The 11210-nt window shown below is 59.7% G+C and overlaps 2 protein-coding genes and 1 pseudogene across 5 annotated transcripts in view; 1 reads left to right on the top strand and 2 right to left on the bottom strand.

The window, feature by feature from the left end:
* RUSC1 (RUN and SH3 domain containing 1) overlaps positions 1 to 2061 on the bottom strand; it is a 9054-nt gene extending 6993 nt beyond the window's left edge. For both annotated transcript variants that reach the window (XM_025040825.1, XM_025040824.1), the window contains exon 1: positions 1 to 2061. This exon is cut by the window's left edge and continues 251 nt beyond it. In XM_025040825.1, the coding sequence (XP_024896593.1) occupies positions 1 to 1148 (1148 nt within the window). In that variant the 5' untranslated portion in view covers positions 1149 to 2061.
* Positions 2062 to 2685: 624 nt separating this feature from the next.
* On the bottom strand, positions 2686 to 10963 carry FDPS (farnesyl diphosphate synthase). 3 transcript variants are annotated; one of them, XM_006923527.3, is made up of 11 exons: positions 10807 to 10935; positions 9751 to 9968; positions 9515 to 9674; positions 8257 to 8397; positions 5036 to 5116; positions 4814 to 4936; positions 4401 to 4489; positions 4239 to 4311; positions 3614 to 3691; positions 3385 to 3519; positions 2686 to 2931 (listed from the first exon to the last, which is right to left on the bottom strand). In XM_006923527.3, exons 2-11 carry the CDS (start codon positions 9930 to 9932, stop codon positions 2731 to 2733), a joined length of 1263 nt encoding a protein of 420 aa, XP_006923589.1. In that variant the 5' UTR covers positions 9933 to 9968; positions 10807 to 10935; the 3' UTR covers positions 2686 to 2730. The 3 variants fall into 3 exon arrangements, with proteins under 3 accessions (XP_006923589.1, XP_006923590.1, XP_024896595.1); XM_006923528.3 differs by lacking the exon at positions 9751 to 9968 and having other exon boundaries at positions 10807 to 10963; XM_025040827.1 differs by lacking the exon at positions 8257 to 8397.
* Positions 6183 to 6300, top strand: LOC112472179 (annotated as a pseudogene).
* Positions 10964 to 11210: the final 247 nt, after the last annotated feature.

Raw genomic sequence — 11210 nt, forward strand, 5'->3', positions numbered from 1 at the left:
CGCGTGCGAAGTTCCTTGAAGGTGGTGACTTCCCGGGCAGGCGCCGCGGAGCCGCCCAGAGACCCGGTGGGGGGCTGCTCGGTGTCGGGCGAGAACACGATGAGCCAGTCGCTGCGGTCTTTCTTGGCCTGCGGCACGAGGGGCAGCCCGGAGCCCCGCTTGCGCTTCTGGGCCAGCTCGTGGAAGGACGTGATTGTCCGGTGGGGCACCGGCTCCTCGCTGACGTCACTTCTCCATCCCCCATCACTTTTCCCTGCATCTGTTTTCGGGCCAGACTCGGTTATCCCCGTGTTGGTTTTCCAACCGGAGTCGAATATTCCAGGTTCGGTTTTCCTCCCAGAGTTGGTATTCCCGTTGATTTTCCAGCCAGAGTTATTGTTCTCAGTGATTTTCCAGCCGGCTTCAGCGCTCTCTGTGTCAATTTTCCAAATGGGGTTGATTTTCCAACTGGGTTCGGTTTTCTCGGCGTCGATCTTGCCGTCATCCGCCTCTGGGAGCTCGGAGGTGGGGGCCTCCAGCTCCCCACCCTCGTCCTCTTCCTCCAGCCCGGAGGAAGGGAGGTCCTGGCAGGTGGTCAGGGCGTTGCAGTTAGAGTCCAGGCCGGGGCCGGGCGGCGAGGAAGCTCCGGAACAGGAATCGGGAGAGCAGCAGAAGCTGTCGGGAGAGCAGGCGCCAGGGTCCCCGGGAGCCAGTGGGGCGCCCTGCTCCAGGGGGATGATGCAGCGCTGCGGATGGACATCTTCGTCGCCAGGGAAGTCCCGCGAGTAGACTGAGATGGGGGACTCATCAGGGCTCAAATCGGAGCAGGAGCTGAGAGAGGACGAGCAGCCCGGGTCCGAGGGGGAGGCAGCCCCCTCGTCCTCCTGAGCTGGGCCCTGCCGGGTCTCTGGGCCCTGCCGGGTCTCTAGGCCCGGCCCGTGCTCCTGGCAGCATCGGCAGGGCACGGCTGGGCTGTTGGAATTGGCGTCCACCAGGGTCCCGCTGCAGGGGCCGCGTCTCTCCTTGCCGCCGGTATCCCCTGGGGGAGGGGATGTGCTCAAGGGCCCCTCTCGGAGCTCAGGACGGCGGGACAAGTGCAGGCCCAGAGAGACGTGCTGGAGGTGGATGTGGTTGAGGTTGCAGAGCAAAGCCCTCTGAGGGGACAGCATGGTGCCGGCGGCAACGGGGTGGCCTCTAGAGAATCGGGCGGGCCGGGCCTCTCACATCCGCCTACCTGGCAACCGCAGATGCAGATCTAGAAGACAGGGATGGCGAACCCCAGCCAGTGAGGGCGCGGGCCGTGGAAAGGACACCGAGGTGACTGACGGCTGGAGCAGGCCTGGGAAGGCGCCGGCTTCCTAGGACAATATTCAAATGAGATGCAAATGGTCATCCACCGGCCTTTAGTTTCCTCCGCAGTGTTTGCAGGTGGAGTCGACTGTAACCCCCCGGGAATGGGGCGGGAGGTCAGAGAATGCGGCTGCGCTCTGCATCTCTGTGGAGGTGCGGGGGCGTGGAAAAGGATGCAGCTCAGAATGGACCCGGGTCGTCTCTGCCGCAATCACTGTCGGAAGCGGCGGCCGAGGGGGCCCCGCCCGAATGCTCTGAAAGGGAGGCGGACGGGTGCGCGCCTGGCTGCCCAGTGCGGGGTAGGGCCGGGCGCGGGGGCAGGACGGAGCATCCCGAAAGGCCGGCCGCGGGGCTCCAGCCTCGGTGCGCCTTCCCCCTGCGGGGACCCCGCTGTGTCGGTCCATTCTCTCCACGCTTGTCTATCATTCAGCCACCACCCCGCCCCTATTCATTTTTACTGCCCCCTCCCCAGGCCCACTCTGCGTGCCCGCATGCCCGCCCCATTCATCCTCACCCCTGCGCCGAGCCCTCCTCACCACGGTCCTCCTGCACCCGCTACCGCCTCGGGCTCCGAGGCTCCCACGGTCCCCGCCGGTCCCCGCAGACTGGAGGGGAGGGGCGCTAGGACAACCCGCCAGCGCTGCGCAGCCGCGCCCCTTCACGCATGGGCGTGGCGTGGCTCAGACCCGGCCCCCAGCACTTGACGTCTTGCTTGTCACCCACCTAGGTCCGTCTCGCAGTTATCCACGCACTAAGCTTTCCGCCCTAGGGGACTCGGAAGCAGGCCTGGTGTCCGCAGCCGCCCCCACCCTGGCCGGTGGAAGCCGGAGCGTAGCCGGGGGCTACAGGACAGCGGCCTGGGAGCAACACCCTCTCGCCCGCCTCTTTCTTACACCCTGGCAGAGGGAGAAAATGGGTTCTGGCCAGGTCCCTTGTGTTTGCGTGGGTTTTCTCCAGGGACTGGCTTCCTCCCACATCCCAGATGTGCAGTGTGGCGAGCTGGTGTCTACATTGTCCCAGTCAGGCGATGTAGGTGAGTGCACCCTTGGGGGGTCCTGTCCCTGGTGAGCTCCCACCTTGGGCCGCCGGGTGGGGCTCTGGCCACCCACCATCCTTAGTGGAAAAGGCGGGTGAGAAACCAACCTATCTGGCTTTTAGTCATCTCTTCTGTGTATGTACAGCTCACAGTGACTTCACTGTTTACTATGAGAAGTGTTTGGGTCTTAATTAGAACTTTGATGGTTTTCTGTGAGCAGAAATGTGCCGTAAGAGCATAGCTGTTGTTTATATCAGTCAGCCTGTGGCGACACTGGCTTCGCTACACGTCGCACTCCCCAAGAACCATCAGCCAGAGGCGAGGACTTGTGTCGTTTATTGGGCCCCCCCGCGCCACACTCCAGTTCATTTCTTGCGCTTGTAGAAGTGGTGTGCCAGCTCCAGGAAGATGGAAGGGGGCAGGGGCGGGGCGAGGTCCCCGATGAGCCCCGTGATGCGGCGGTAGCTGTCCTCCTCGTACCGCGAGAACACGCCCGGCAGGTCCAGCTCCTCGTAGAGCGCCTTCACCCGGGCCACCTTCTCGGCTTCCTTCTGCCCATAGTTCTCCTGGAAGGTGTGGCAGGCGGGAACACAGGATCGACCTTTCTCCAGCACCTCCAGATCCCCTCCACGCCCCAGAACACCTCCCGTGACATTCAGTGGAGTCCTGCCTCCAGTTTCCATGAGCGTCTAAGCTTTGGTCCCCCGCCCCATCCCACGTGCTCAGATACCCTGCCCAGAGCCTCCTCCACCCCAGGGTTGTCAGCCTGGGCGCTGCCCGTTGGGGGCAGATAATTCATTGCTGTGGGGAGCTGCTGTGTGCATTTTAAGATGTGTGGCTGCACCCCTGGCCTCCGCCCACTAGACACCTGCCTACGGCACCAGAACAGACACCAAGTTGTGACAACAGAAAAACGTCTGCTGCCATTGCCAAATGTCCCCTGGGGCACAATCACCCCCACTTGAGCAGCACTGCTCTACCCCTCCTCATGAGCTCGGGGTCCACAGCCCCCTCAGCACCTGCAGGACCTGGCGCTGCTCCGGGGAGGCCCTCTGCAGACACTGAACCACCAGCCAGCTGCATTTGTTGTCCTGGATGTCAGTGCCAATCTTGCCTGTCACACTGGGGTCCCCAAAGGCATCAAGGTAATCGTCCTGGGCACAGAGAAGTAGGAATGAAGAGGCTCCAAGGCAGGGCGGGAGGAAAGGTGGAGCCCCCGCTCGGCCAGCACCCCCGCACCCCCCTTACCTGGATCTGGAAGAACTCCCCTATCTCGAACAGGATCTTCTTGGCGGTGGCATGCTCCCTCTCCCCATCGATGCCCGCCTACAGCGAAAGGGCGTGAGTGAGCCGAGCGCCAAGGGGCCCCCACCTTCCTCCCGTGTGGTCGCACCCGAGGGCAGCCCCAGATCCTCTCTCCCTTCAGGCACCCTGGCTTCCGTGACAAGGTGGCCCAAGCTCTACCCCACTGTTTTTCGGCTGGGCCTTCCTGCAAGTCCCAGCAAAGAGGAATGCATTCTCGGGGCCCTGATCCCTCTTCCTGACGTTTTTGCCATTCCCAACTTCTCTCAGGGTGGAAAGGCAAGTTGGAAAAGCAAGGTCAAGGGAGACGGCTCACCCCATGGGAGCCTGTGGGTCCGGTCGCCCCCCCCCCCCCGACTCTGACGGAGGGCCTCTTGTCACCCTACGACGGGCTGGCCACTTCCCTGCCACGAGCCTCGTGAGCCCTTACAATCCTGGGAGGTGGGGGTTCGCCCTCATCCTACGGCTGAGGAAATGTCACACGGCCATTCAGGGGGAACACCAGATTATCCTGTGCCCTCCTGTCCAAAAGGCCACATCAGTGGGCGGCGGAGAGGCGAGGCTCTCTTACCATGTACATGCCTGCAGCCACGGGAAGGTAGGCAGTGTAGAAAGCTGTCTTGTACTTGACGATAGTCTTGTACCTGAGTGGTGGGGAGGATGACTCCTCAGAGGGGCAGTGCCCGCCTGGAGCCCCCCGTCACCCGTCCAGGGGGTCCCCGCTGTCCCTCACCTCTTTTCAGTGAATCCTGAGAGATCCACCTTGTCCTGGAGGCCTGCGATGAGGTCCAGGCTCTGTCCAATCTCTGTCACGTAGGAACTCTGAGTAGGAAGACGGCCCATGAGCTGGGATTTCTCCAGGGCTGAGGAATCCCGAAATCCTGGGCCCTACATCCCACCCCAGATGACAACTGCACAGGCCAAAAGGCAGCGAGAGGGGAGATGGCCCCAAAACTCAAGGCCCATGTTCACAACACACACACACGCAGCCCTTGACCACTCCCTCCTCCAAGCACACAGGGACGGGGCTCCCTTCCCGCCATGCCGGCCCCACCCCCTCCGCCCCCCTCCCTCTCTTCCTCTTCCGGGCAAGCCCAGCTAGGTTTTGGGGGGCTGTCCTACAGAAGCCACGGCTCCTGAGAGCACCTGCAGGAAGAGCTCCATCAGGTTCAGGTAATAGGGCTGCTCCCGGCAGTAGTGCTTTAGCAGGCGGTAGATACACGTTTCGATGAGAAGACCGTCGTTGATGGCATCCAAGCCAACGCCTGGCTGTCCGGAGCACAGAGGAAAACCGATACCTGTCACTCCGAACGCCTGGACAGACTCCATGTAACCACTCCCCGTGGCCTGCCCCCACGCCCGCTTTACCTTCCGATACCAGCAGAGCTGCCCCCGTCGGGTGATGGATGAGTCCATGATGTCGTCTAGCACCAGAAAGAAGGTCTGGAGCTAGGAGGAGGAGGAGAGTGGCGTGAGACCCTCGGGCCTCTCGTAATTGTCCCTCCCACCCGTGGCTTTGGAGAAGTGCTGAGAGCTAAGAAAGCAGCCGGGTGGGGAAGCCGAGGACCGGTCTGTGCCCCAGATGTGAGAGGGGACGAGAGCGCTCTTGTTCTCTGACATCCCCAGACGAGCAGCCTTAGAACTGTCTGGTGTCAGCGAGATGAAACACCGTCACACACTGCACGCGTGCCCAAACCCTCAAGGATGCGTGAAGTAAGATTTCCTCGTGCAACCTGACTTGGCATTGACCAACAAAAGAGAAAGCTGAGCCCGTGTTGCTCCCGGGCACCCAACGCCCAGGAGCAGGGCCCCGCCTCGGGGAGCTCGTTTGGGGGTGCAGGTCTGATGGACGGGACTGCAGTCTGACTCCCAGGAACTTTCAGCCACGGGCCTCATGCACCTCTTAAGCATCAGCGAAGATGCTTAATGCCATTGGCCGGATGCCGCCTGGACCTGCTGGTTCCCACGAGACTCCGCTTGGAGGCAGGGACACCACCCTCTGGGCATTCCCAGAGTCCAGCCCGGCGCCTGTCCTACAGCCGGCGTGTCATAATGTTCGTCTGATCAGTAAATAAAAGAATGACATGCATAACCTTCCCCGTGGTACTTCTCGCTGTTGGGCTACACACTCTGGTCCCTTGAAGGAGCTTTTCGAGACATGGTTTTGAATCTTCGCTCATCCTGACCTGTGTGCATCCTAGGGCCCCACTGCTCAGAGGAAGCACGCGACACAGCCCCCCAGCTCACGTGTAGGTGGTGTGAAAGGGCCAGGCCCACCCAGGCTCTGGGGAAGGAGGCACCCACCTGTTCCTTGGCCTCTGGCCTCACCCTGGGGTGGGGTGGGGTGGGGCTTTCCACAACTGAGGTACATGTTTTATTGACGCCGTGTTTATTTGGAGTGGTCTGCTGCCTTTCCCAAGAGTGACTGCAAAACCCTCTGGTTTCTACCGGGACTGTCCCCACTCTGTGGCCGCCCCTACAGTGATTCCGGCCCAGCCGCACTTTCTATTTATTAGGCGAGCCCCATGCCACCCTGGACACACCGATCTCGTCCGAACTCAGAAGCTAAGCAGGGTCGGGCCCGGTGAGTACTTGGATGGGAGGCCACCTAGGAGGACCAGGTGCTGTAGGCATTAAAAACAAGGGATTGTAAACTGACAAGGTCCCTGCAATCTGTGAGATCAATCAAGGGTTGTCTCACCTAAAAAAGTAAATAATAAAAAAATAAAAATTAAAAATTGTGGAGTACTAGTCAGAAATAAATAGGAATCATCTATTGATAAATGTTACAACATGCATGAATCTCAAAATAATTATGCTAAGTAAAAAAAACAAGACCAAAGAAGAGAACATATGATTTCATTTCTATAAAATTCTAGAAAATGCTTACTAATCTCTGGTGACAGCAAGTAGATCAGCAGTTGTCTAATCGGGAGGTGAGTGGGAGTGGGTGCTGTAGGCATTAAAAATAAAAACCACACCAGTGCCAGAGCCGATCAAGTAATCAAGAACCTGCGGGCTGTTCGGAGGTCCTCCCAGGTCCTCCCAGGCCTGCACTGCAAAGAGAAGTTAGCAACGGGGACACGCCCGTGCCCTGTCCTCACGAGGGCCTGGCCTGAGTGTGACCTGAGGGATGTGTCCACTCCCACATGGGGCCCTGCGCTATCCTGCCAGGCGACTGGCCTAGACTTAAAAATGCAAATATTGAAACCCTAACCCTCAGGAGGCAGGACCTCGGGAAAAGGGAACTCACAGGGCCCTCACCCACATCCCCCCCGTGGGGAACCAGCTGCGAACCAGAAAGCTGGCCCTCACTCCACCATGCTGGCGCCTCGACCTTGGCCTCTCAGCGTCCAGAACTGTGAGAAACAAACTTATCTTGTTTGTAAACTACCCAGTCCTTGGTATTTGTTGCAACAGCCCTAACACACTAAGGCAGAGGTGATCATGGTGTTGTGGTTATACGGGCAACTATCCTTGTTTTTAGGAGGTAAATACTGAAACAGAAAAATAAGAGGGTGAAGGAGATGAGGTAGAATAGAAGACAGAAGTGGAAATTATAACTAAAATCACCCAAGTTAAAACAAGGGTGAACACTCAAATGGCATCTTGGAGAAGTGACAGCATTTTAGCCGTGATTTTAAAAACCACGCCCAGGTGAACCCAGGTGCAGCTGATTCTACAGGTGCGCTGCTGGCCCTCCGGTCCACACCGCCCACGGCCCCACAGCTCTGCGCCTCTGCTCCGCCCCTGCCTGTCGCCCCCATGTTTCTGGGCTCCTCAGCCCCTCCTGATCCCTACAGGGACACCCCTGTCACGGAAAGAGCCCTATCCCGGGATGATGTCATCGTCTTATACCTCCTCGGAGTGAATCCCATTCTCCAGCCCCATCTCGCAGGCTTCAGACTGGCATTTTCAACACCCCCCGGGCACAGCTCTGCCTGCTCTGCTAGGACCGGGACCGCAGCATGGCCGACCGAGCTCCCCGCCCCACCTGGACCGGCGGCCCCTCTCCTCAGCAAGCCCTGAGCGGCTTCCCTTCCAGACTCATCGCCACCCTCTTCAGGGCCTGGCACCCCTCCCGGCACCCAGTGCCGCTGTCACTAACGAAGCCCTTAGGCCAGGCCAGCAAACACACCTTCCACAGCCAAGCGATCTGGGTGTAGGAGGCAAGGAAATGGCGGAGCGGAGCGAGGCGGACCCACGCAGGACAGCACGGGTGGTCGCGGGAGCGACCTCGGGCCACCCGCCCACTGCTGCTGCAGGGGAGCTGGACCCAGATCTGGCAATTTTCCAAGTGATGCTAGCAATCTGGGTTTTTATGGGAAATCTAGTCTTTGTTACATTTAGGAGACTTAACTTTAAACCATTTTCGAAAACTATCAGTGGGCTGCTTGTCTTCCATCTCTGCTTAAGACTAGTCTTCTGGAAGAACTGTCACTTTGCTCAGAGGACTGCTGACGCCTCTGTGCCCAGTTCAAACGCGTCCTTGCTGGCAAGGGAGGTCCCCTAATTTGTCCGCCCGGCCCCGTGCAGGGCACCCCACTCCGGCGAGCCTCTCCTCCCCGGCCCTCCGGCATAGCTCTCACCATCTCCACGCACCAGCCCACCACCAGGGCCCGATGCACACTCGCGGCGTCCTGCTTTCTCGGCTCGACCAGCGCCCGGAACGCGATCAGCACCAGCAGACCCCGCTGATGCTTGCCACCGATGACATTGTACTCCAGGACCTGGAGGGTAGCGCAGGGCACAGAGCATCAGGGCCCGCAGAGCAGAGCCGAATTCCGAGTTCTCCTTTCCCTCGCCTACTCCCAGCCCCGACTCCCTGTCCTCCTCAACCCCGGCTTCTCCCCCAGGGAGCCCCTGGAATGGCTACTCCCTGAGTTCGTCCCCCAAGTCCTGAAGCACAGCTGGACGGCCCCCCAGGACCCCAGGCTGTCCCTCTGCGTGTGTACCTCGGTAAGTTTAGCAGTGCACATTAAACCCTGCTCCCAACGTGAACCCAGGAAAACTGGGCAAGCTGTGGGCATGGCTGGCACACCCAGGCTCCGCCCACCTCCACCTCCCCTAGACCTCCTCACAACCAAGCCCGCCCTCCTTTCCCAGCCACCTCCTCCCGCCCACAGCTCAACCTATCTGCAAATGAAAAGCCTCTCTCACTGTATCAGAGACACGGCGCCCCCTCCTCAAAGTTGGTCAGAAGAGAGCTTGGAGGGGACCCAAGTTGGGGTACCCATTCCCCACGGCTCCAGTGCTGTCTCCTGCTGGGACCCCTCATCTGCCTTCCGCTGCCCTGCTGAGGACCAGATCTAATCTGCTTGGCAGGCTTGCCTTTCCACCCCCATCCGGTAGAAGCGCCTTTAACGTGGTTCTCCTCAGGCGAATGAGACAGCGCTTAGAAAGAGGGATTACTAGCTACCCCGAAAGAATAAAAGCCTTAGGCAGTGTACGTACGGAAGCCACAGTTCCTGTCCCAGAGCAGGACTTTCTGAAGATACACTAGCTTCACTCAGGCCCATATCTGACCGCCTTCACCCTGTCCCCAAGGTGGCACCTTATGATTTCTGGACACGTAATTTCCTTTCTCAACAAAAGACTTATAAGGTGCAAGGCCTTCACCCACAGGGGTCTCCACCCATGCAAAGCAGCTTGGCCCTCCAGAACCACAAGGCAGGACAACAGGTGAGGAAGTACACCTGCCTGGGCACAGGCCCCTCCAGAGCCGATCTGGAGTCACCCAGGTAAAAGCCTGCCCCCACACCTGTCCAAAGTTCCCCCAAAGCCACAGCTGGATCCCACACATACGCAGAGTGACCAAAGATTCACTCTAAGTTGCAGATCCCTCACCTGCTTGAGCCGGGCAAGAACTTCCTTTATCTCTGGGTGTTCCAAGTCATCGGTCAGCACCTTGATGATCACTGGGAAACACTGGAGGAAATTCTGCTTTTCTTGCATGAAAGCATCCGATTTCTGATCTCCATTCATTCTGAGGGAGGAGTAATGTGCCCTGAGGAGAAAGAGGACAAGTCAGAAACCTGATCAAGCCCTCCCCTCCCCAAGGCCCTTCACCCCACCACACTCACCGAGGCTCCTCTGTCCACGCTTGGCACCAGCAGCCGGCACTGTGCCAGGCCCCCAGGACTGAGCCCCCATACACCAGGGAGGGCCGCCGCAGGGTACCCAGCCACCTCTCCCGGGGTACCCAGCAGGGGGCTGGCAGCAAGAAGACCCCCACAGACCTCAGCCAGCGGGACAGGGGCATCATGTGGGGGTGGCATAGGGAGGAAGCACCCAGCACTCCCTGCAGGGGCAAGCACCAAAGGCAGATACACGGTGGCAGCTCCCCAGGTCACCCCCATACACACACCCCTAGCCCTTTACTTCTGGACCCTGGCCCCGCCCTCTTCTGGACTGAGCTTCAGAGCATTTACAGAAAGAAGGAAATGCAGTGAACCAAAAGGATGGCTGGGTGGCTGAGACTCCACTGATCACACTTAAAACAGATGGCTAGAACTTAATGCCACCTCATGTTATCCTCCTCGCCCGCCAACTCCTCCTCCAGGGAGCCTCTGGAATTGCTACTCTCGGCTTCTTCCTCCAAGTCTTGGAGAAAGAGCAAAGTACCTCAGGACTAGGGCCTGAGAGGACCCTTAAGTAACCCTATTTTATTGGTCAAAGTGAGGTTCTAGAAGGTAAGGAGATACGACGGCAGTGGCAGCGACAGGTCTAGAACCCAGGTCTTCCCTGGTAGGCGGTGAAAGGGGTGCGGGCTCGCCCCCAAGAAGAGAAGAAATGGAGCCGGAACCCCTGCGTGCTACGGCATGTAGCCTGGGGCTGAGACTGGGCGCCCCGAGCCCCACAGTGGTCGCCGGGACAGCGGAGACAGCCCCGGAGCAACGCCGGGCGAGGAAGGAGGGCGCGTCGTAGAGGAGCAACCCGGGATCGGGCATATTAGGGGTGCCTAGAAAGCTCACGACAGAGCTCGGGAGTTTCCGCGTATCCAGAGGGTCAGCCAGTCGGGCCCATCGACCCCAAACACGGGGGGGGACTCCGACGCAACAGGCCGGGCCCCCTGTGCTACAGAGGTAAGGCCACATCCCCACCCGCAGTCTCCGAGAGCCGGTCACAAACCCTCTCACCTGTTCCTGGAAGCCGGCTCACCCTGCAGGTTTTTCGTGGAGTATTCCTAAAAGTGGCACCGCTCCGCGCTCAGCCACCTGGGTCGAGTAGTTCTTGATCTCCTTTCGTCCGAGGCAGGAAGGCCTCATTAGACTACAATTCCCGGCATGCGGCGGGAGGGCCGCGACAACGCCTCCTGGCGCAGGCTGGGTGGGCGGGGCCAAGCCGCGCTGATTGGCCGCTTCCTCTCGTACGAGCATGAGGCCCTGTAAGGACAACCAATGGTTGACGCCCAAGGCCGTCAGCCTAAAGGAGCAGAGCGGGGCTGAGGGCGGGGTGGCGCTGGAGCCGGAAGGGCTGTGCTCCGGGGGTGCTGGGAATGCACTCCACTTTGGTTCTCGGCTATCACCTTTGCTACACATTT

Source organism: Pteropus alecto, unplaced genomic scaffold, assembly GCF_000325575.1.
Source record: "Pteropus alecto unplaced genomic scaffold, ASM32557v1 scaffold49, whole genome shotgun sequence".
NCBI classification, from domain to species: Eukaryota; Metazoa; Chordata; class Mammalia; order Chiroptera; family Pteropodidae; genus Pteropus; species Pteropus alecto.